General features: G+C 43.7%; 1 protein-coding gene across 2 annotated transcripts; it reads left to right on the forward strand.

Moving 5' to 3' along the window:
• Nucleotides 1-440: 440 nt before the first annotated feature.
• PITPNA (phosphatidylinositol transfer protein alpha) lies at nt 441-25,267 on the forward strand. 2 transcript variants are annotated; one of them, XM_005154359.3, is made up of 12 exons: nt 441-573; nt 5,337-5,367; nt 11,255-11,400; nt 11,642-11,733; nt 15,275-15,282; nt 16,192-16,266; nt 16,615-16,698; nt 17,736-17,813; nt 18,710-18,820; nt 20,400-20,522; nt 21,216-21,284; nt 22,568-25,267. In XM_005154359.3, the coding sequence occupies exons 1-11, from the start codon at nt 554-556 to the stop codon at nt 21,261-21,263; spliced, it is 816 nt and encodes a 271-aa protein (XP_005154416.1). In that variant the 5' UTR covers nt 441-553; the 3' UTR covers nt 21,264-21,284; nt 22,568-25,267. The 2 variants fall into 2 exon arrangements, with proteins under 2 accessions (XP_005154416.1, XP_030909515.1); XM_031053655.2 differs by lacking the exon at nt 441-573 and adding an exon at nt 1,702-1,791.
• Nucleotides 25,268-25,375: the final 108 nt, after the last annotated feature.

Raw genomic sequence — 25,375 nt, forward strand, 5'->3', positions numbered from 1 at the left:
GAGCTTTAAGGTCCCTTCAACTCAAATCATCCCATGCCTCTGTAAGATCTCCTCAGCTGAACACCCCCAACTCCCACCCTCACAGAGAAGCGCTCCATTTTTACTGTCCTTTGAAGAGATCCATGCCCTTCCTCTACTGACGACTCCGGAGCTCAATTTACCCCCCTCTGACTGTAGCCCTGACTCACCCCTCGCTGTGCCCGTTAATAACTAACTCATCTGCCAGCCCTTCCACACGAAGCGCCTCAGCCCGTGGCCTCCAACCCGTGTGTGCTTCATGGACGACAGCTCCGCTCCCCCACCCCTCTCCTGAGGTAAACACCCCCCCCCCCCCCACCCGCGCACGCCGTGACGTAAGCACGCTTGCGTGGCGCCGTGACGCAGCCGTTGCCGCAGTAACGCCCCGCCTCTCCTCTCGCCGCCTCAGGCTCCCCCCTTCCCTCACCCCCCCCCCGTCCGCCCCGTCCCGGTGCGGCGCGGTCCGGTCCAGCCCAGCGGAGCGGCCCGCAGGCTCCCGTCACCTCCAGCGGGGCCGGCCCGTTGCGGCTCCGCCATGGTGCTCATCAAGGAATAGTGAGTGTGGGGAGCTCCTGCCTTCACCCCGGTCCCCTTCACCACCCGCTGCCCCCCGCTCACCGGGCCTGCCGCGGGGACCGGCCCGGCCCGGCCTGGCCTTGCGCTGCGGCCCGAGCGCCGGGGAAGGAGGCAGGGAAGCGGGGGGGGGGGGAGCGCTGCGTGAGGGCCGCGGTGCCGGTGCGGCCGGGAGTGAAGGTCACGGCGGGGAAGGGGCCTCCGGCTTCCCCCCCCCCCCCGCCGCCGTCTCTGCGCATCGCTGCGGCGGAGCTCCGGTGCACGGCCGTGCCCCCCGTGGCATCCCGGCCCTTCGCAATGAGGGGGGGTCTCGGTGTTCTGTGGAGGGGGGGCTGATGGTGCGAAGGGCCTTGCTGGGCTCGTACCCCGGGTGGGATTGGTGCACGGTGGGTGCTGTGCGAGGCAGCGGCATCTTGCGCCCTTCTTCTTGTCACAGGGGGAAGTGGCCAGGCGGGTTCTGACCCCCCTCGTTTCCTTTAGCTGTGTGATTTCTAACGAGAGCCTCCAATAAGGGTGAATGTGCCAGAAATAAGATAGCTCCAACGTGGCTTTTTTCGGTGTGGAAACCTCACCTTGGAGTTCTTTGCTATCCCTGAGGCTGCTGCGGTTGTTCTGCCTCGCCATGGGGTGGAAAACAGGCTGGAGGATCTGTTGTGGGGGAGTGTAACTGCTGGTCGCATTGCTCTGTGCAATCTTTGGTTCATCCTTGTTAACGTGGTGTACTGCTTTGGACCTGTGCACTTTGGCTCTGTGGCCTCAGCTCTGCATAGTCCTGCACATATTTCTGTCCTGAATTCTTAAGGTTAACTTAAGTGCATTCTTAAGTGCATTCTATGTTTTGCTTTCCTCTTTTTTTCCCCTCACAGAACATAGCTGTGATCCTGATGGTTGAATGGGTTTTCAGGTCTTCTTGGTGTCCTCTTTATAGCAATTTCTTCGCCAGATCATGGACCGTGGTGTAGGTTTAAATGGTAGAACTACATTGAGGGTTGTACTGAGCCTTGTAGTTATCTTCAAACTTGATTAACTTCTTCTTTTCCTACCAATCCTTAAACTCTTTCTATTTTTAGTCAACAATAGGGGTGTAGATTTTAAGAGCAGCAGCAGAGCTGGTCTTTGTACCCTACACAGTTACCTTCTGCAGTGTTAAACTGGACAGCAGGCAGACACCAGGGCTAAGTGTTTCAGTTGCATGAAAAGGTAATTAACTTGCTTGTATAACATCTGTTTTGTTGAGGTTTTCCTATGAATTTAGTTGATTAATATAAGTTTTCCTATTATAATACTCCTCTGGTTTATTTCTGTTTGCATTCATATATCTTTTCTATGCTTCTGCTTGCAGTCTCCTGCCCTGTACTGCAGTAAAGCTCACTTGCCAGTGAGATAAGCTCCCTACAGGGCATCTCATGAAGACAGGAGCAAACATACTTTGAATCTTCAGATTTCTGGGAGTATCAAAAGCTCATTTGGATGAGCATCACTTCCACAAGTCATTTGGTGATATTATTTATCTCAGCAAATCAACATACCTACCTGGCTTTCACACTGCCTGTTCCAGAGCCAAACTGTGAAGTGCAAATTATCAGATTAAAGGTTACAGAAACAGAATTCCTTGATTTTGCTTTATTTTTACAAACTTCCATTTCTGTTTTCAAAAGGGTCACCATGCTTTTAAAGTCTTGTCATTAGTTATATTGTCCTGTTTGTTTTCTTCCCTTCTTTGTGCCTTTATTAAGACATATGTGACTTTAAGGACACTCAAGGTTGCTGCTGTACTTCAAAAATGAGCATTTATTTTTGACTTCTTGGGGTTCCCGACTGGTTGTAACAGTTGCACATTGAGTTATGCCACTGTATTGGTTCTGATATAAATCTTCTTGATGTTGTATGTGGAAGTTGCCCATTTTACATGCTATTTTAGATGGCTTTTTTACTAGATCTCATGTTCCAGGAAGCAGTTGTTAAAAACATGTAAAACCCGCTCTTTTTGGTGTGATCTGTCTAGCTGAAGGACTTTGCTGCTGTTGTTGGATTAGTTCAGGTTTCCCCAAGACTGCATATGGGTACCTTAATGTAGATGGTAAAAATATAAGTGAGCTGTAGCTGCATGCCATCTGAGCAGATCATTCTTCCACCTCTGAGACCACTTGTCACATCCTCCCTACGAAATCAAATGGATTTTATGATGTGCTCCATAGGTATTGTAGGAGATGTTACAGAAATAGAGCAATATAACAAAGACCTGATGTCAAATCTTTTATTGTCTGTCAATCTGTATCATCTTTTCTTGTACTGATGTTTATGCAGAGATAGCTTTTAACGTTTTCATCTGATGTCTTACCAGGCATCTTTCATTTCTACCTGTCCATGCTGCAGATAAGCTGCATGAGTTTTGTTCATTGATTGGGTTTAGATTTTGTTGTAGTTCCAGGGTTTGTAGATGCTGCTTGTTCTCCTTATTGTGATTTCAGTTACAACAGAAGACCTTGAGGAGGATCAGAGTGTAAAGACTGACTTCCCTTTCCTGTGAAGTGACGATAATGACACTGACCTCCTCTGCAGCTGTACTTCCCTTTGCTGTCATTTGAGGCAGATTTTAATCTAGGAGGGATGTTAAATGTTCTCCACCACCTTCAGGCCAACCACATCATATAATTTCTGATATGTTGATCTAGTTCTGTCCCCAGGTTGGGAGTCTTTGTTCCCTTTCTTCTGGATCCATCCTCTTGAGTAGTCTTCCCTCCTCTTCCTTTATTGTTTGGCTACCTATAAGTGTTAGTCATCCCCTGCACTCTTGGTTTGCTAGGCTAAACGAATTGTAAACTATTTATCTTCCCTGTGTTTTTGTTTCTCTGTTCATGAACATTGACCCCTTTAAGATAATATGCAGATCTACTGTCTTCCAGAAATGCAATTTTATTACCTTACATCAATCATTTTACACCCATTAACTAAACTAATGTCATGCTTGATGGCATGGTCTACCTGTAGAAATCCATTTTCTTTTCTTTGTTCCCTATGTAAGGAATACCGTAGTGAAGTGGATCAAAGGCCCTCTTCCATCTTGTCTTCTAGCAGGTATTTTTAGGAAACAATATATAAATAGTGAGTAGAAGGATTGTTCAGTATATCGTATCAGTAAGTGACATAAGGACTTCCATGAATTGAGCAAATCCCATCTTAAAATTGCTTATACTTCTTGTGTTTGGCAAGGAATCCTGCAGCTTAGGTACTCATAATGGGAAGAAATACACTTCACTGGTCTTAAATTTGTTGCCTGATGGTTTCTATTAATTTCTTCTGCTGTAAGATGAAGTCATTCTTCCTTCTCCATTCACTGTTTTCCCACCATTCATGACTCTTTAATGCTCTACCATCTATTAACCCAATCATCTTTTTTGCCTTCCTTCATATGTTCTGTGTCTTGTATCATAATCAAGGTGAGGTGACCAGAACTGTGGGCAATATTCAAGATGTTGATGCATGAGAGATTATAGTGACATAACTGTCCTTTTTTTGGCATGTATATGTGGTGTTCCCATTTCTGATGTCAGGTTTGCTTTTGAACTACCAGTGAACTGATGTTTCCAGGTGCTCTTCCATCAGGACACCAAGATATTTGTTGGTGACACCTAATCTAGGGTTTATTAACCCCATGTGTTTGGGGAAAACCAGTGTGTATAATGCATGATTCTGCTTTTATTGCCACCAAACATCTGCAGTTCTCAGTGTCACAAGGAATCTTGCACAATCTGCAGATTTTGCCCCTCTTGCAGTTTGTTCTTACAGCATCTTTCCTCTAGTGAAGGGAAAAAATGCCTATTTTCACCAGTATTGCTTTTTAAGAATCAGTTTATTAATGCAGAGGACTTTTTCCTGATCCCCTTATAGCCCCATATCTCTGAGACTAATTCCCAAAGAACTTGGAATTCTTCCACCACTGGTAGCCATATCTGTGTCATATCTGTGTCACACTTTGGTTCCTTGTTTCAACATCATTGTTACTCAGAACAGAGGTCAAATGCAAATCTAGTTTTGGAGACCATATATATATATAAATAGTATTTTTAAAGGCCTTAACCTCCTTAACCTGCATTTTTAGCAGCTTTAAATTGAGTTTTATTCTTGCCTTTTTCCAAAAATCTCAGTGTGGCTTCAGGCAGTCTTTGCCCTCTTGTCCAGTCAGTTGCTTCCAAGAGGCATTTGGGAAACCACAATGTGAATAAATGTGACTCATCTATAGAGAGGCAACACCTTCCTTTGCAGTCAGCTCTGAGAAAGCCTTCCATAGGGTTCTCTATTTAGTTCTGTTTTCTACTGGATAGGACATGGAAGCAAATGGCTTGTGACTGTCACAGATCTCTGCAAAACTGCTGAAGCACATAGCAGTGCTCTATAACAGCTTGATAAGAAATAAGATGTGACTTGAAAGGATGTTGTGAGAAGGCACACAAAACTGTTTTGATGCTGTGTAGACTTCTAGGCTGCTATTACCAGCAAGGGTCTGTGAACACTGCACAGGTTTAATATAGGATTGCAATTATACTATATTATGTCTTGATTCTCTTTGAGGCTATTGTATAATCTTGGGACTAAAGAGTAAACTCTGGGGATGCCAGCACTGGGCGGATGCTGGAGTATTGCAGGGACAGAGCTGTGCAGCCTTTGCTGTGAGGAATGTATCATGTAAATGTTGCAGCTGCAGGGGTATTTGTTAACCTGCTGTTTCTGTGTTCCCTTTTCAGCCGTGTTATCCTGCCTGTGTCTGTGGAGGAGGTAAGCCCTTTTCTTCTTGCTTCCTTCTTTTAGGACTGTAAATAAACTTGTGATCAAAGCAGTCTGTATGAACAAAGACTGGAAGATGCACGAGAAGGATATAACTGTCTTCAGGACCCCCGTGTGTTGTTATTCACTCACCATCATTTTGACCAAAGAATTGAATTTCTTTGAGCCTGAGGGTACTGGTTCTCTCTCCTATAAAGTACTTTCAGATGTGTCGATTTCATATCTTGATTTCTCAGACTGTTATAAAGAGCAGCTTCCTTTTGATTAATACTATTGTTCTTCTATGTTTTTAACACAAAGAGGAAGCTTTAGTACAAATTTATGTTACCCTTTAAACTGTGTTTTGCTGGAAGTCTTTTGTTTTAAACTTTTAGACAAAGACCAACAACTTCTTCTGATTTGTGAGGCTGGTTTAGCTAAGGAAAGCTTGTGTATATTTTTCCTAGGACTGTTTAAGACTTTTATAGGTCTTACAGAAAGAAAACTGTCTTTTTGTCTAGGTAAAGCTGTAATTGAGACAATAAATGTGGTTTATAACGGACATGGTGAATGGCTGTGCAGTGTCTGTGGCTGATTCCCTGCTGTTCTCTCTGAGAGCTGCAGCTTGCCTTTCCTCCCTCATGCACTGAGCACCACTCTTGCAGAGAATTTGACCATATAAATGTTTTGCATTTCTGAATGTTCACACTAGCAATGGAGATGAGAAATTTAAATGACTGAGTTGTGGAGTCCATAGCACTTCTGTAGGAGATTCCTTCTTCCAGATGTATTGTTTTTCTTCTTGTGATCCTTGGCTGTAAGCCTGAGGTCTGAGTTCTGATCAAGGGCTTGTTCTGACTCTCAGGGAGAGCTGTGATAACAGCACTCTTGTTCATTTTTCTTTCCCTCTGACTATAGCAGCTACTGTGGCACAGACAGTGGTGAGCTGGATTGTGGCAGCATGGTTTTAAGCATGTCCCTTTTGCTGCTCTTTTGACAGAACACAGTGTATTTCTGCAACCATGAGGCTGGCTAGTGATAGAAAAACTATATTAAAGCTGAATTCCTTGTTCCTGTGGATCAGTCTGCTATGACAGGCATCACATGCTGACAGAAAGCCTAGACCTCTGATCAGAGGATGGGTTTAGATCAGTGTTCTATGCTGGTGCAGGAATGAGGCTGTTAATGCTACAAGTCTGTTGCTTACTCCTTACCTGCAGTTTACAGGCTTTCTGCATCAATCTGTTTCAAGCAGTATTAACAGGTTTGTTTGGCTCTTTTACTGTGCTTGAGTGCTGCTTGTGGGGGGAAGTCCTTGACAAAGAAAGGACTAACATCATAAGCTTTATCAAGCAAGCAAAGGATGCAGACTTGCAAGTTAGAAAAAGCTGTGAGTAAATGGTAAGGTACTCCAGAGCTCAATAAGCAGAAGACCTTAGCCTGAATAACAGGAGCCCTGCCTCCTGCTGATATGCCTCCTAGGTATCAAGCCATGTAAAGACAAAGTCATAGCATCAGTATACAGATTGTGTCTTTGAGGGAGTTAGACTGGATGGAACCCAGCACAGGGTTTTTCCAAGTCCTCTGATACTAGGATTAACCTTCATCCAGTTAAAGTGAGTCCATTGCTGTGTTCTTTTCCCTCCCTGGCTGGCTGTTCAGTGCCAGGCATGTTTGAGCCTTGTGTGTAGGCTGCCTGTGTGGAGAACTGAGGGATTGGGCGGTATGTAAATCTGTTTGTATAGCAACCTCCTTGTCTGTGGATGCCCTGGGGTCTCTCTTTCAGGAGGTGTATTCCTCTCCTCTGGATCAGAGTTGTTCCAGAGAGTTGAGTAACCTGAAAAGTCTGTGAAGTGATGAGTAAATAAACATCATTAGGAGAGAAGGAACAAAAATACTAAAGAGAACATTTTAATATGTGCCAACTTGATCAGACTTTATCTCCAAAAGTATGCGTTGCCCATATGTTCCCTGCGTGATGCCCCTCTTCAAGGTCTGGTGGTTCTCTTGTGATACGCCAGAATTCCAGGAACCAGCTCCTGAAGGAAGTGGGAAGAGCTCTAAGGTTCACTTAGCTTTGCATAAGTACTTATGTGATGCGGTAATCTGAAAGGTATGCTTAAGCAGAAAGGTTATTTCCATATTGACTCAAAGGATGACTCCTGCTTTGGGTTTGTGGATTGCTTCATCCCCCTTCCTGTGTGGAAAGATGCTGACACATCTGTACATCACTTGGTGGCTGCATTGCTGTCTTGTACTACAAAACAGCTGTTTAAACTTCATTGCTTTCAAGGATTTCCTCTTAAATAGGGCTCTGGGGACTTCTTGTGGCTCTTGACCATGTTAGCTGCTCATTAAGCATCTCTGGCTAGCAAGAAGGCTTCTGATTTCCCTTTAATATGGGCAATTTTTGCTTGCAATACTGAAGAGCTCACGCCTTCTGCATGCAAATTGCTGCCAAAAGTCTGATCCCAATGTGTAACACAGGGAATGAAATTAATTATGACTTTGAGGCATTGTAATAGGGCTGATGGAGTCTGCTGTGGTGTTCTGTTGATACGCCAGGGATTGTGTGTTCAGTCCCTTCACCCCTAGCAAATGGGGCTTAATCACTAGTAAGGAATTCAAGAGAAAACTAGTGACCAGGAAGGCTTTGAACTTAATGAAGAGATCAGTGCTGACTGGTTAGCCAAGCCAGTGCTAAGATGGGAACAAAACAGTGGAAGAGAAGCCCTAGTGATGACTAAAACTTGAAGGCTAGGATGTAGGAGTTAGACTGTAGCAGACTGTCTTCTGCTGGGAAACTCTGCCAAAACATGGCCCTGTTTAAGTGCAGGCTGCAAGCTGCACTCCTCTGTTGGTTTGTACATTGTCACACTGCAAGGAGAAGGAAGGAAAACACCTTGTTGTATCTTAGGGGCTAACCTTTACTTTTGTACCCTGACCAACATCACGTTGCACGGTGCCAGCTTGGAGAGCGCGGTCTTGAGTGGCTGTGTGGGTGTCTTGCCAGCTGCCACTTGGAAATGCTGGTATGGATTAGAGCTGTGTGTACACATTCTGTGCTGCCTCTTTGTTCCTTTCACATGGGAAGGAGCTTGCCAAACACAAAGGGCTCTTATTTATTAATTGTGTTCAAAGCTGCTTTCTGGGAAATGACTGGTTTTGAAGATGGTTACATAGAGATTAGGCCTTTTGAAAGAAATTTGATGTAATGAAGATGTGCTGTCAGCTGTATAAGGTGTTATGAGACAGATCCTCTTGATCTGGATAACTTCTTGTAGAAGAGAAGGTGATTCTGAGCTCTCAGGTCTGCAAGAATAGGTCCGTGACACTGAATATGTTTTTCCTGTTAACTTTTGCAGGCAGATGCTGTAGGATTTGTTCATTGGGATAGTTTTATTTGTGCTTTTCCCTCCTTTTATCAATGTGATTAAAGGATCAGAAATAACAGGGAAGATTAAATGGTGAAGATGCTAAACCAGAGGGCTTATCCTCTTAGTGCCTGAACTTTGACCCATGTGTTTAAAAGGGAGCAGGAACAAATGGCTGTTCCTAAGAGAAATGAGTTTGTGCCCTTGATACCTGTCCTGAGACTTCAGTCCTCCCCTTTGATACTGTAGCTGCCAAACTCATGAACTCTTCTCTGAGTGTCCATGTGGCTCTTACTCCACTAAATCAACTTGCTCCTAAGATTTCCCAGCTCTTATGTTTTGCTGGTTTGGAGGGAGGTGAGTGTTCTGCTTCATATGGGTCATCTGCAGTGTTATGTATGAAATGTCAAAAGGCAGAGAGTTGTATTGCCGACTCCAGACTGAAACCCAATCTGTTGGAGACTGCAGGAACCTTCTAGCCAAGTGAGGAGAGCCTGTATAACCTGGCCCAGTACCCTCTGGGTAGGTCCAGCAGAGCTGTTGCTCCTAGCTCAAAAGTGGCCTGGGATGCTTGATGTCCTGTCCTCAAGTCTTACTGCTTTGGCTTCCCATCTATTACTCTTCCACTAGGAATAAATGTTTCCTTGGGTTTGGTGAGCACCAGGTGGTACAAAACCTCAGAGCTTGGCTACTGTTGTTATTTTGGGTGCTCTGTCAACAACACTTAACCACTGTAGAAATCTTCCTTCCTTGCTGCAGATGAAGCAGCCAGAGATGTATTTCAGGGCTGTTAGCTCTGAGCTAACACTTTTCCAGCCTGGATTTCAGTGTATGGAGTGCTAGGTGCTATTCCTGATCCTATGCTGGGGAAAAGGAAGAAGGCCTAAGCAGTGTTCCATTGCTTTGTAGTTATGATTTGGAGGTTTTTGGAGGGTTTGGTGGGGGTTTTATATCACTGCACTTCTGATGCCTAACACTTTGTACATTACCCTTCCAGACTGCCTCTGTACTGCCTTTGGCAACGGTTGCTGTCTTGCTCACTTTCAGCTGTGAAGACTTAATGCTGTTAAGTCGGAACACTTCCTTTTGACTTACTGTTTAACTTCTTCATCCTCAAACCATGTCTGCTCATCTAACTTCACCTCAAAGACACCTGCATGAATTTTCTTCATTTGATCATGTTTCTTTTGAGCTTTGCATCCCCTTTTTCTGCTGCCAGAGGCAAGAGTGTTTTAGTCTTCACATCTTCTATGGAAGAGAATGTTCTCTTTTGCTCATGTTCGTAGTTTTTCCTCTTCCCTATGAAACATTTGGGCATGCTTCTAATGAAAGAGATGGTGTAGTGTCAGGTAGCTGGAGTGAAATGTTGCTGCCCAGTGAGTGAAAAATGATCTTTTGGTAAGAGTTTTATGGAATGTTGAAATTCTGTGCTCTCCCTGTTAGTGATTTAATGCTCGTGGTTTAAGAGGAAGTCCCATACAGAAAAACCCCAACCCAACCCAAAAATAAGAGGGGGAGCAGTGCCAGCATGGATCAGCTGCTCATCTGGGTTTTTTTTTTGTTATTTCATTAGATAAAGCTTTCAGAATGGGTTTGGTTATGTGGGGGTAAAACAGCATTTAGGGGTGGATAAAGGCAGTTGGGAAGCAAGAAAAGGGTTGGTTGTAGAGGACCTAACAGAACAGAGTTTGAAGAGAGGGTGTTCACTGGGGGAAATGACCAGATCTGATCATAGTGTCAGGTTTGGCAAGAGATGTTTAAACATGCTGCTGTGGTAGTAGGCCTTATAGTAGAGGCTGAGAAGGGTAACTTCAGTCTATTCAGCCTTAAGATGTAGCAACATTTAATTGGAAAACTCCTGGGTGCAGATACCCTCCTTACTTCAAGCTTCTTACTTTGTTGTTTTCAACTGCACTCAGAGGATGCTCATCTTTAACTCTGCTGTGCTCCTAAGTGGTGCACATCTAACAAGTATGTTTGTCAAAGCATTTAAAAGGTGGTGCAAGTACCCTTTATGTTCTGTCTCCCTCCTGCACTTGCTTTCCCCCTACCATATTGTCAAAGGAACTTCATGTGAAGTTCTGTGGGGCTCTCCTGGGTAAAGTACTTACTGCTTTTTAACTTAGGACTGGCAGTGCGTTATTCTCCATTTGAGCTGAACAATCGATGCTAACGTGTGCCAAAAAGAGTGGAAAACAATGGATTTTTGTACAGTATGCCCGAGGTCATCTGTGTTTAAATGGTGCCCCTACACGCCTTTAATCTGTTTCACTTTCTCCTGAAGTTGTGTTGATTTGGAGCTTGGGATTGAAGGGTTAAAGGTAACTCTTCTATTGACAGTGCTTTCCTCCTAACTACCATTATATCAAGATGAAATTGAGAGAGCTTCTTATCTGGACACACAAGTGGATGTCCCTTTCTCTGCCTTCTCCCCAGATGATAAATTTATCCTTGGCTGCTTCTGGTAAAATTATTACTTCAGCTAAATTACAGCTTTCACAATAACGTGTCTCTCACTTCTTTAGTATCAAGTGGGACAGCTGTATTCTGTGGCAGAAGCCAGCAAAAATGAAACTGGTGGAGGTGAAGGAGTGGAGGTCCTGGTGAACGAACCCTACGAGAGAGATGGGGAGCGTGGGCAGTACACACACAAGATCTACCACTTACAGAGGTATGAAAACACTTCATTCCTGGAATCGGGAAAGGCTCTTGAGGCAGGAACCTCAAGGAAGGAAAATACAATAGGGCTGCAGTGACTGTAAAACATGGATTATGTGACAGCTAAAAGACATTGAGGGAGGACAGGAGTATAACAGCAGCTGGCACTGGTACAGCTGGAACTGGGCATCACTGATGCGCCTATTACATGTAGTTCTTATCAATGCCTTTCTTCCTGTTCCCAAATTCTGCAGCAAGGTGCCAACATTTGTGAGAATGCTGGCCCCTGAAGGAGCTCTGAATATACATGAAAAAGCATGGAATGCTTATCCCTACTGCAGAACCGGTGAGTGCGTGGGGAAGGACTGTGCATTGCTGGCTTATTGGGGTTTTGGGGGTGGAGGAGAGGGTAGGAGGGGATAAGGAAGGAGACAACCAATATAGAAGCTGTTTCAGCTCTTAAATCTTGGATTTCTGTTTTCTAAGCCCTTTCTGTGGTCAGGAGAAGCAAAATACAGTGCTGTGGACTTAAAAGAAATGTCCTTGTCTCATGTGCTGCTGTTGAATGACAATGGGAAAGGACATACCAAGAAACAGATGTTAGTCCTACTGAAGGAACAGATGTGTTACACTGAACCCTCACAGAAGTTACCAGCCATGATGGAGGGGGTTGGAACTTGATGATCTTAAGGTCCTTTCCACCCCAAACCTTTCTATGTTTAACCACTATTGTTTTTTTGGTCTTTGTTGCTGTAGGAACTACAAATTTGACTTTGCCTCCAAACTCACGTAGTGTTTCTGGCTGTGCCTTATGCTGTTTGTGTATCTGAAGGATGCATTTGCTGCCATTTGGTAGTGGCATTGTTGCTATGGGAACTGTAAACTTAAAAATCCCAACTGGCCTTGAAACTGGAGAGAGAAAAAATGTATTTTTTCAGCCATTTACTTGAGAGAATTTTAAATGAAGTCTTTTAAAAGAAGGAAAAAGCTTCACGGTGGGGGAGGATAACGTTACTTCAGCAGCAGCATAGTGGAAAGGCTATTTCAAATACAAAATTTATCATCAACTGCAGAGTAAGGTTTTAATGTACCATATAATGCAAGATGCTGAAACAACATTAATTCATAGCATCATAGAATAGATAGGATTGGAAAGAACCTTAAGATCATCTAGTTCCAGCCCCCCTGCCATGGGCTTTCCCATTTTTATGCTGTTTCCTTGTTGCATGTTACTTAGATTAGCCAATAGATGTCTGGTTTATTCCCATGTTAAGTACAGTGAACTGCTTTAAACACAAATAGTTCTTTCATTAATGCTTTAAGTTGTAGAAATATATCTAGCTAAGTTGACTCTAATGGGTTTTGTTAGATGTAATGCTTTACCTATCTCTTCCTCCTCTTCTCTGAAACAAAGGTATAAGGTTAGCTTGTGTTGTCACTCTTAGCTGCGTATCCTTCAGTTAAACACTGCTAAAACTCTACTTAAAAGTGATACTAAAATCAAGTACAAGACTTTCCAGCACAGTCAAAGACATTTCTGGTTTTGCTATGCTAGAAATGCTAACAACAGCCAACAAAAGAAATCCTCAACTGTAATAAACACTGCTATGAGATGAGATAAAGTGCTGGTTTGTGGGGGCTGGAGCAGAAGGCAGTTTTTCTGCGGAGGCTGACAAATCTGTTTAGAGAATCTGCCAGCCTGACATGAATCAAGAAAAGCTCCAAAAAGTTGCTGCAACCTTCACTTGTTAGCACTGGGCAGGAGGGAGGAACCCGTGTGTGGTGTAGGCTGCTTGTGCATTATCGTTTTACTTTGGGTATTTTGGTCCTATGTGAGAAGACTTGGATGGCCTCATGTGAATCTTTGATCATGTCAGGCTGGCTTACACCAAGTAGTGAGAGGGCTGAGAACCGTGCCAGAGTTTGAAATCTAAGAGCCAGGGATGCAGCAAGAGCTAAACCTGATTTGGCTGTGTAGGAGTTAGTGGTACTTGTGCCTCTGCCCTGCTGGACCAAGGTGAATTAGCGTGCTGCTCTCTGGAGCACATCAGCACATCAGCTACTATACAGAGCCTTTTAAACTTGAATAAAGCCATATTTGTAGTTGATTGTGCCTCATGGTACATATTTTTTAAGTAGATGAGATCATCCTTCTTACATTTCCTTATACCTCCTCTGGAAAGCTCAATCATTACTTTAATACACATATCATATACCATTATCAAAGAAGGGCAGTATTCAAGGCCAGGTTGGACGGAGTCTTGGGTGACATGATCTAATGTGATCCATGGCAGCAGGGTTGGAATTGGATGATCTTCAGGTCCTTTCCAACCCAAACTGTTCTATGATCAGTACCTCAGGTTGAGGGAATTTAAATGCCTAGCTTATACCTCCCTGTAATTCTGCACACATGTGCTGTAGTATGGGTTTTTTCTGTGCTGTGAATGGAATCCTTGCTTAGCGCCTTTGAGAGCATGAACTGTAAATGAGACTGTTGTCATATGCATTTACAACTTCTCCAGTAGAAATGAAGGCTGCCTAATAGAACTGTGGGCTGGTGCCAAGGAGTGTTCTTGGTTCTCTTTCTGCGGTCTGACTTAAATATTAATGTTTCTTATATGTTGGTAGAAAAGCAATTGAAAGTGTGCTCTGCTCTGCTGAGTGTCAGCATGGCCCGTGGCCAAATGTCAGGCAATTGAGGAGTTAGAACTGCAGCTGAAGAGTGTAGGAGTTGCTGCTGCAGTGCCTCAGTGCAGGCCCTGGTTTGTAAAAAGCTGAGCATCTGAGTTTTAATAGGCATTTCTAAAGGGATTCATTTGTTTGCTTTGCAAATGAGGTGTCTTCCCCACAGAGATTACAAGGTGAAGGGACCTGTTGCAGCTGCATAGTCATGGCACAGAGACATAGGAAGGTGGGAACACTCTGGCTTATGATTACTATTGGGTTTTGGTAGGACTAGCAGGAAAACAACCCTCTTTCTTAGAGGAATAATGAAGTGTTCTTTGAGATGAAATTCAGCCTTTTAAAGGTGAGCCTCAGCTCTGCTTGTTCTCTCCCTCCACCCCAACACATCAGGCTAAATAATGAAGCTTTCTTCCTTTAAATTGCTGTAAAAAGCACATTTCAAATTGTTAAAGGTTTAGGTGACTCCAAGGCCCAGCAGCAGGGAATTAAGGTAGCTGGATGCACATGGTAGGTGATATGGGGTGGTTCTGTCTGCATGATGTTGGGTTGGAAACTCACAAGTTGTAATAGTGTCCTTAAACCAGAATTCCTTCGTAGTAAAGCCCTGGTGAAACTTCAGAACAAAGCAGCAAAGCTTCAGACACCCTTATTCTCGAGTAGAATTGGTAACGTGCTCTGATGGCTCAGGTAGAGCAGATGCTGACTGTTACAGGATCTTAAATTGCTTTTCTGTGTTGAATAATTGAGCCTTACTATCCAGGGAATTTGGTTACCAGGAGCAGTAGAGATGCAGAGGCTCTGGTTACTGCGGGCAGCAGTGATGAGGTCTGCACTGGCCTGAAACCCAGCATGTGCTTGCCTCAGAACTGTGGAGAGGTTTCTTATCTGCAAGCTGAGAAAGGATTGGTAATATCCCTTCAGCTGAACATACTTATTCCATCTTCCCATCCAGCTGGCTGGAGGCCAGGGAGCAGAAGGGACAGTACATAATTAATTGCTGCTCCTCTGGGTTTCTCCAAGTCTGAGGAGTTCCAGAGGAGAAGGGGGTGAAGTTCTCTGGGCTTTAGTGACTTGTAGCCCTCTGGGAAGCTGAAGCTGTCCCTGGTTTGCTGGTAGTGGGAGGAGGGCAATGGTTGCTCTATGTTCTTTTTGCACTAAAGTACTGTATCTTTTTCTTTCCATGTGTTGGTTTCTTGGACCAGTTATTACAGTAAGTATTGATTTTACTGATGCTCTATGGAAGTATATGTAATGTCTGAAATGAAGTGTTCTGCATAGGAGAAGGTCTTTATCTTGAGCTAAAGGCCCTTTAGCTTTTGTCATTGTAAGATGATGTAGATTAAACCCCCTTTACCAACTGTGGCACAGCCACAAACAGTTTGCAATGAGGGACAGAGATCTTGATTGCAGCAATGCTCAGCTTCACAAATGGGAACGTACCATTGTCTAGATAAGGGATTCAGAGAAAGTTAGCTCATACAGTTATGTCCCTTTTAATAACCTTCTTCTGAATTTGATATTTCCTTTTTACAGGCCAAGTATTTCACTGGCTTGTGCTTTTGTTTCTGCTCCCTTGAGGGAGGATAGGGTTACCTTTGGAAGTCCTTTTCTACTCACAGTAATAATGAGAAATGGAAAGTGGTTTTGCTTACTGTGCTTCTTGTCCCTTCCCTTTCCAGTGTCAAAAGCTCTCAACACATCAGTTTAATACTGTCCATTGGAAGAGTTGTATACAAATACGTACTTGGTGCTGGATCAGTCACCTCTTTGAAAAGACAATTTCTGCCTGGTTAACTTATGTTACCCCTTCTAAACTCTCAGTGAAGTGGCAGATACTGTCCTTTAAAGAGAAAGCTACTTATAAACCCCAAATGTTTTGCTGAAGCAATGGAACTTCTGGTTTTGAAAGTCAATGACTTGGGGTTTGTTTGATCTTATCTACTTAGTGATCAAACAATTTTGCTAAAAGCAATGATGTGTTTACAGATAATTCTCAAGCTCCCTAAATCAAACCCCAGTCAAGTACAAGTCTTGGAGTTGATTTTCCTACTGCTTAGCTAGCTAATGGAAGATGAGTTAAATATCCAAAGAATAACAGGAAGCTTTATTTTTATGACAGAATGAGTATATGAAGGATGACTTCCTGATCAAAATCGAAACCTGGCATATATCAGATCTTGGAACACAAGAGAATGTAAGTACTTGTGTTGTGTGCTTTATTCATCTCTTTAATGTCACAGTGCTGTTTTCCGTGCTAGATTAGACAGTTGTTGTGTGGAGCTATCTGTTTGCTGTGTTATTGCACTACTAAGGCACTCTCTCCTGTTGGCTTCTCATATCTGCTGCACAAAACCATCCCCCAAGCACTTGCTCTGTGTGAGCACCTCTGCTTCTCTAGAAGGCTGTGTGTTTACCACAGTGTCCTCTCTGTATGTGGACAGGGAACACTGGGTGTCTGCATCTCCATCTGGGGTTTTATGATCTTAGAATGGGATTGTTCAATGATGGAATTATTTACGTTAGTCTTGTGCTTTCACTGCAGGTTCATAAACTGGAGCCAGATGTATGGAAGAGTGTAGAAGCTATTTATATAGACATTGCTGATCGGAGTCAAGTACTTCCCAAGGTATGGTAGGTGGGTAAGAGCTCCCTAGTGTGGGAGGCCTTGTGCTAAAAGAGAGATAATGTCCACACTGTGTTCTCAGGGATGGTCACAGGTAACAGGACAAATGAGAGGATGGAAAGAGGATGAAAAGTGTTCCTTAAGTGTGTTTAAGCAAGCTAGAGGAAGAGCTCTTCTAAAAGCTGTGTTAATGCTGTCTGTAAAACAGTGTTATGTATGTAGTTCTACAGCACAGCAGCTGATTATAATGCTTGAATAGCAAGAAATGGCACTGCCTTTTCCATACAGGGTCATTTTTAAACTGCCTTCTTTTTGAAACTGACCTTTTGAAACTAATCCTGGTTTCTAAGAGTCACCACAGTTACTGTAAGAAACTAAGGGATGTTTCTGTACTGGTCAAGGAAAATACACCTGGAGCAGAAGACGTGTGAAGAAGGTGCTACAAATTGATCAATTTTGGCACTAAACTGATGATGATTTGAGTTTGGTTTCATTTTGATTAAACTGGAGATATGAGTAGAGTACATACCCCAAATGCAAGAGGGGAATGCTTCATAGGGGGCATAACTGATGCCTCTTTCTTTTTGGTGGTGCTATGAGCTTGTCTGTGCTTGTCTCCTAGTGTGCAGTATGTGAGCATCATACTGATGTAGAGCTATGAAAAACCCAAGCTATCACAGCTCCAGAAAACATAGCTATTTTCTGCAGCAGCAGTATTTAGCTGCCAAAGAATGAGTGGTTATAGGAAACCTATCCTGAAGGTTTACACATCTTCTGATAGATTTACCCCAAAGGAGTCCTTACAAAGGTCATATCAGTTTGTTACCACTTCTTCATATCGGTCTAGGACACAGCACAGGGGGGAGTAATATGTTTCCTTGAAGAATGCCTGACCTAATGTTGAAGTCTGAAAACAGTAGCTCTTGAGAAGGCAGTTAGAGGTTAGTCTTTGCCCACCAGAAACATAAATCCTTTGTGGTGGTGAGCAATTGGGTAAGAGTGGGATAATTTGTGTTTAATCTCTGGTGTCTATCCAATAGGATTACAAGGCAGAAGAAGATCCAGCAAAATTTAAATCTGTCAAAACTGGACGTGGACCTCTGGGTCCCAACTGGAAGGTATGTGTTGGATGAGATCAGGAGCTGCATCAGCTTGCATGACTGAAGTATAGATAGTGGGGCTTGGAACTGGGGATAGATATCTAAACCATGGGATTCACTTCTGTGGAAGGAAATGCAGGACTCAGCTGGTGATCCGTTCTGGAGTTAAATGGAAGAGTTTGGTACAAACAGAATGAGTTCCAAGAAATCACCAGGGCTGTCTGGTGTTCAGCCCAAGGGTTCACCCAGGAGAATTCAGGGATGAAGTAACAGAGTTCTGAGCAGCAGTGTTTAACCTTTCACTGAAATCCTTGGAATCTCTAGAAGAGCAAATACGATGCCAGTCTTTAAAAGGGACCCTGAGTGGGATCTGGGGAGCCATGAATGTGGAAGTCTGATCTCTAGCAGGTCAACCTGGAAGCTGAGGTTGTAAAGAGTGGATGTGGCTCCTGTAAAAGGAAGCAGGGAAGTCCATCTTGCAAACCTTGTGGAGTTTCCTTTAAGGCTTGATAATGATGCAGATGACTTGGATGATATCATCTGTTGGCAAAGGTTTTAGGGAGGGGCTTTTTCAGAAGATTTTTAAGGAAACCAAGTTGCTGTGGCATTAAGAGTGAAGATACTGAAAGACATTAATTCAGCGGAAGAAAGAATAGAGGAGAGGAAGGAATAATCCATCCACAAAATGGAGGGAAGGCCATCTGTGGAGAGACTAGGATTGATTTTCACTATGATCTTAAATACCATTGAAAAGGGGTGAGCAAAAAGATGAGACAGTAGAAACCAGCTAAGGTGTAAGGATGCAAGATGAATATGAGGAATTGTGGAAACAATTCATGGTTATGACTGAAGGAGCTGCTTTCCTGGGGACATTTGACCTGAGTCCTGATGTGAATGTCTCTGTGTCTTTGCAGAAGGAGCTGGGCAAACAGACAGATTGTCCATACATGTGTGCTTACAAACTGGTAACAGTCAAGTTCAAGTGGTGGGGTCTGCAAAATAAAGTCGAGAACTTTATACAGAAGGTAAGTGAGCTCTTTGATGGGGAGAGATGTCGAAATGAGGCATCATCTCCCACCTGCTCTGGCACCTCAGCTTCTGCTAATAGTGTATTCTGCTTGGTGATACTAACTTGAAACCCAGTCATGTCACCACAGGCAAGACAGTCAAAGCCTCTGCCTGATACACTGCAAGGGGTTAAAGTTGGATTCAGTTTGGTTGTTCTCTGAATTGGCTATTGAACCATTTTCACTCTAGTGTAAGAAGGTGATAAAGGTAAACGGGCTGTTCTGTGGTGTTTGATAGATCAGACTGAGAAATGGGGTCATTTGATAGTTGATTTGTGGATGATGAGATGATGCATGTGTACTAGGGTTATTTTGGTCAGGGGCAAGATGTGGGTAGATACCTGTAGCTTCAGTTACCCAGTGCTGATCAGCTGAGGATCTTTCTGGGAAGTGCTACAGCTCCAGTCATGTTTTCCTCTCCTATTCTGCTGCTTGAAAAACCTGTGTTAAAAAATAAGCAGATGGTGGGAACTTTATTACTTAAAGTCATGAGTAATGGGTGTCCTGAAAGGAGCTTTTTCTGCAGCAGAGTTCTTAACCCATGAACTGCAGCGGGATGCTGGGCCTGGGAACTGGGAGGTGCAATGTTCACAAAATGCCCACGACTTCAGAGCACAGAGACTGCTCAGTGGTTAAATATTGATGAAGTACAGTGCTGCTTCTGCAAAAGCAATTCTCTGGTGATACAACCTAAAGAGAACCCTGAGGGGGATGACTGTGCTGCTGCAGGATTTCCAGTGCTTGTAACAAAAGCCCTGAACAAAGCAATGTCTTGTATCCTTTTCTCCTGAGTGTCTCTTCAGCTACATGGTTGTGTCAAAGTAGTCAAACTGCTTTTGCTGAGAGCAGGTTGTCAGATGTGAAACCGTAATTGGTAAAGCTGAAGTGTCTGTCCTTAATGCAATCTCTCCAAGAGGCTTTGTGTACCCCTGTCTAATGTAATGATTTTGTCTAGCTTATCTCCTATAAAATGGAATTAAATTGCTCCGAACTTGAAGTAGCTCCTGCGCATTTTGGGTGTGGAAAGCAAGTTTAGGCTTGTTTTTAGGTTGCTGTAAAAGAAAAAAAAAAAGCAGGATAAGTGCATACGAACCCTTTACGCTTGGTAGCCTCCAGTTTTTAGCAAGGGTTATCTGAAGAAATACTTCTATTCTGTTCCTCCTTTTTACTGCACCTTCAGGCCAACGACTGTGCTCTGAGTAAACCCAACCTGAAGCGCTTGATTCAGTCGGAACACTGCTGTTAAATCAAAGGAAATTACTAAAGCATTCACTAATTCCTTCAATGCTCTGTCTAGGCTTGGGGGAGAAAGAAAAGCATTTCTCTGTGGATTTGAGGCTGTAGATACTCTGTTAAAGAAATACAAATGAGCTAGCTCCAGCTTCCAATTGTGGCAGCGACACAGAAAGGTGGGCGAGGGAGCCAGTGCTTCAGTGTACACATCTCTGACAATCATACAATCCGGTTAGATCCATATTAATTGCCCTCTGAGTAAGCTCCTTGTATGTTTTACTCCTCCCTCCTCCTCCTTTTGCAGCAAGAAAAGCGTCTCTTCACAAACTTCCATCGGCAGCTCTTTTGCTGGCTGGATAAGTGGGTTGATCTCACTATGGAGGACATCCGTAGGATGGAAGAGGAGACCAAGAGACAGCTGGATGAGGTCAGTGGAAAAGCAGGGCAGGTGTGGGTTGGGCGTGACACTGCTGCTATCCAGTACAGTGGAGAGAGGAAAGACTGCAGTGTTGTCATAGCATAGTGTGTATTGTCCTCCTGCTATTTAGGTCATGCTGCTTGTGGTTTGAATTATTGGCTATGACTCTTGTGCTGGCATCTCCTTCTAATCATTATGGACTTCTTCTGTTTGTTGTTGAGCCAGTAAATGTGTTGAACCACAGGTAATGAGAGTATGAGTGGCAATGATTCCTTTATTACTTTAATATCTTCTATTAGCTTTTACCCAAAGCTGAATGGTCATTTTTGTCCTTATTAATTTCCAAAAACCAGTTCAGTAAAAGGATTTTTAGCTCTTAAGTGCTATAAGCAGGTACTGGGGGTATGTAACAGTGTTTAGTAATAAGAAGTACATTGTTCTGTGATTTGTGTCCTGCACTGCACCCTTCTCTTCCTTCATGCCTCAGGATTTGTCATTCTAGCTTCATGTACACTCTGCCTTTTGGATAATGGTCCCAGATCCTAGTAACCACAAATGGTCCCTGCACGTGCATGTGCCCAAACACTGATTTGGGATGCTCAGATGCTTACATAAAGGAAGTAGCTCAATTTGTTCCATACCAGTAAATCCTGAGATAACATCATGTGAGAATCAGCACTGGAATAATGTTTCTTCTTTCAGATGAGAGAAAAAGATCCGGTGAAAGGAATGTCGGCTGCAGATGACTAACATGACTTCTTCCTGTGCACTGTAGGTATCAAAAGAGGTTGATAAACCTCTGTGTTGCTTTATTTAGGAGAAAAAAACCCACATATTTGGGTAAGAAATTATCCTGTTCATAGCTTCTGGCAGGCAAATCTTGGTATTAGCTGTGGTCTTTTAGTGAGCCTGTTTCACTGCTGGGTTGAGGAGTGACTTTAGTGTCTTGTTTCAGAGCTATCCTAAAGAAATGCCTGAGGGAAGAGTGTCAGAGAAATGTGTTAGAACATTTTGTAGTCTTCACCACTGTTCTCATTTTTGCAATGCATGCGTTACTTCCCATGACTTGCAGAGGAACTTTTGTCAGGCCCAAAAGAGTAAGCTGGACCTGCAGATACTTAGAATAGATCTGGAAATAGAGAATTCCTTTGCAGGTATGCTTGGAATGTATTTCTTGCATTGTTTAACAGTAGTTACTAATGGACAAAATCCTGGAGCAACATTTGCATATCACAGGAGAAGCAGCAATGACAGTTTTAAAGCTATTGGTTTGGTTTTCATCTCTTTCCTTCTGAGTATGTTAACTTGGCATGGGAGGGACTGTCACACTGGAGAGCATGGATGAATTTGCCTTTGTTGGCCACGTCCCCAGGATGCATTCTAGGCTGTGTGCTGGATGATAACATGTGAGCAGTGCTGAGATTGTTCAACCTTAGTCTGTTAAATTGAGTCATTGGTTTGGGTTTGGTGACTTTTTCTTAGCTACTGTACAGAAATAGCATTAGGGAATTAAGAAGGCAGGAGAAAGAAGAGATTGCACATTTAGGTAGAGATATCCAAGTCACTAGACTCAACTTTTCCAGGGCAGTAAAACACCATCCTAGCTATGCTTTGAAAGAGTGGGATCAGGCACAGCCACAGCACCATCAAGGACTCTGTTTACCTCTGCTTGTCCTCTTGGTATCTGCTGGTGGTTTGGTGCTGGGGAACACAAGGTGAGGGGGTGTCCAGAGGAGTGTCTTCTGATAGATACACATCATTTATTTAATGCAACTTAAAGGTTTTTTAGCTCCCTCCTTGTTCATGCTCAGTTCTTAGAGAAGTGAGTTTTTTGTTATATCAGAGCCTCTGGACTCTGTGAGATGATTTACATCCCAACTTCTGTTTGTAGCTTTTAGGCTGGGCTGTAACTTCTGCTCCGGATCAGTGCTGAAGCATAGTGATACAGTGGTGTGTTGCCATTGTCTGCTGACAGTGTGCCCCACATTTGCTTTCTGAAGGTTCAGCTGCTCTTCCCAAGTGCTTCTAAAATGATTTCCTCTTGTCTCTTGTAGTTTGCAAGACAGTCGTCAGGAAGGCCCAGGGAATCCACACTGACTGACGGACCATCTCTGGATCAAGCCTTTCTCTACCCAACCGGCAGGCGATTTTAAATCTCCCATAGCTAATTCTAGATGCCCCTTAATATTGTGAGCAAATAGACCGTCTGGTACTAAGCACTCCAACGTTAGCACGTGTACAAAGGAGGCAGCTCCTTGGAGACGTGTGACTTAGAGATCGCTGTATTTACGGCTCCTCCCTCCTTTATTTTCATTGTGTTCAGACCAATTTCCATGTGGCCCTGTTTGATTTCCAAGTGACATTTTTAGCTAAAATAGTCTTGTGATGTGGTGACTTAGATTTATTATTATTTTTTCCCCTGTTTTTTATGTTTTTTGGGTTGTTTTTTTTTCCATGTGGGATAAACTGCCACCTTTGTTCCTGCCCAGCCCTTCACCATTCTTTGCACAGTCTGTTTGGAGAGGGGAAACTGTCAGTATTTTAGAGTGCAGAACTATTCCACAAAATGCTATGCTCTGACCCTTGCTCCCAGGGTAAGAAATTTAATGGCATGTAATCCGAATACATAATCAGGAGTAGCCAGATATAGTTCTTGGTCTGTGATGAATTGTGATCCGTGGCTTCTGCACGGCATTACTTTGTTCTGTCTTAGCACACATGAATTAAAGGCTCTGCAGAAGCTACGTGCAGCATCCCCGTGCTTGGGCCTTCAGCACTTAACTGTTGAGTCCCACTTTAGGGACATGTGGTCCCTTTGGCCTCTGTTGCTCTGGTGTCCCTTCAGCTGCGTGTGTCACTTCTACATAATCATTATGGAAAGTTGCTTGGCACATGTTGCAGCTTCTTCCTGGTTCTTTATTTGCTAAAGCTTCCCATAACTTACAAAGCTAAAACGATTTTTGGCTCAATAATAATAATAATAATGTGATTTCCTAGACAAATTGGGATGTAGCAAAAGCTGGGGTACAAGTAAAGTCTTGGTATCTGAGTTCATCCAGATGCCTGGGTTGGCGGTTCTGCTCAGCAATAATATTCTTCCCATTGAAAGACTGACTAAAATATCTCCTTTCTTACTATAAAAAAGAGCAACTTTTAAAGACCTGCAGTTGTTTTCTAGGGTATCTGTTGGTTATTATAAATCACAAAGGACGCTGTTAATGGAAAGAGCTCTTGTTATTTAATGAACTTCCAATACTTATTGTAACTATCCTTTATGTTGATATCAGCTTTAGACAATCAAATAAGCAGAACAGAATCAAAGAAATGCTGCTTTATTAAATACATATGAGAAGAAACCCCAATTTCCTTGCTTATGCCTAAGGCCCAATATTTGATTTATCCTTTATGTTTTCCTAGTAGCAATCACTTTACTTTCCACTTCTGTCTTTGGCGGCACTAACATGAAATACCCAATGCCAAGCACAGTCGTGGCTCTGTCACCACCTTTGAGGAGTCTTTGTGGCGTTGACTCCTTCAGCTCTTCACATTCCTGCAAGCAGGAGATCCTGACACGATCCCAGTGAGGGATCCGAAGTGTTTTCGGAGTGAGGGAAGGACGAGGTGTGCTCTGGAGGGGAGAGGATGGTGCTTGGTTCCTGGGGGAAGGGGCAGTTTATCCCTTTACTTTTAGTTTGTTCTGTTTGCCTTACTCATGTCAAAGTGCAATAAGCTCTGAATTGTACCAGTAACTCTGGCAGGCTCCTCTCAGTGACCTCAGGTGGCTTTGTGGGGCAGGGGTGGGCTCTGAGGGGTTTTTAGCACTCTCACCAGGCACAAATAAAACAGATCTCATGTCAAATCCTTAAAAAGGACCCGCATTTTAATCCGTGAGGCTCTTTGGGACCAGGATGGTTTCGTGGCATCTCCTCTCGCTGTTGCAGTATTCCAGGAGCATAGGCCCCACTTGTAGTTCTTGGAGTTGTGAGTGTTTTGAACAGAGAATTCATGCACTGACTTCCGTTCCTGTTTGTCTGTTACGTCTCGAGGGATTCTTACACTTGAGGATAACCTGGGAATACAACACAGCACGCTTGTTCTTTCAGGTCCTGTTATCCAAGAGGCTTTCGAGCCAGTGACGCTAATCGCGGTGGAAGCAGATTGTAACATTCCACCCTGCAATCCCTTTCTGATCCTCTGATTTCAGAGTGAGAGCTTTTCCACAAAGCTTTCCTGATTAGTGGGGAAAAATGGGGGAAAAACCCAAGAAGCAGGAAGTCCAGCCTGGATATTTCCAGCTTTCCCTGTCCCTTTGCTTTCTGTCCTTCCTGTTAAATCCAAAGTGGAAGCATCCCTCAGCCTCGGGATAGACAAATCCTATCACGACCTTCCCACCTTGATGCGTGGTGAGTGTCTTTCATCAGCTTCAGCAGGAACCCCTCAACCTGCCGGCTCCATGAGGGGTTGTTGCTGGGCTGTTGGTCCATTGTAAGGTGATGGTTGGTTGGGGACCCCCTCTCTGCTCCACACTGGGGGTCCGGAGCCTGGTACCTCGCCTCGGGCTGGTTTGTCCATCCCCACTGCACTGTTTCTGCTGGGTTCATCATCGTGCTCTTTCCTTTGGCAACACACACTTTGTAGGATGGGTTAGGTTAATCTCGTTGTTTCTTTAAATGTGAGTTTGTGCCTTTTTTTGTCTCCTAAATCTTCCAATACAGGCATATTGGAAACGAAATCTAATAAAATACTAGACAAGAGCTTTTCACGCCTCCTTCTCCTTTGTTTCGGATGCTGATGGGGGGGGTACGCGAAACCCGCCAGAGTCCTCCCACACGCTAGGGGGCGCCACCGCCCTTCCTCCGTCC

Source organism: Melopsittacus undulatus, chromosome 13 (genome assembly GCF_012275295.1).
Source record: "Melopsittacus undulatus isolate bMelUnd1 chromosome 13, bMelUnd1.mat.Z, whole genome shotgun sequence".
Classification (NCBI taxonomy): domain Eukaryota; kingdom Metazoa; phylum Chordata; class Aves; order Psittaciformes; family Psittaculidae; genus Melopsittacus; species Melopsittacus undulatus.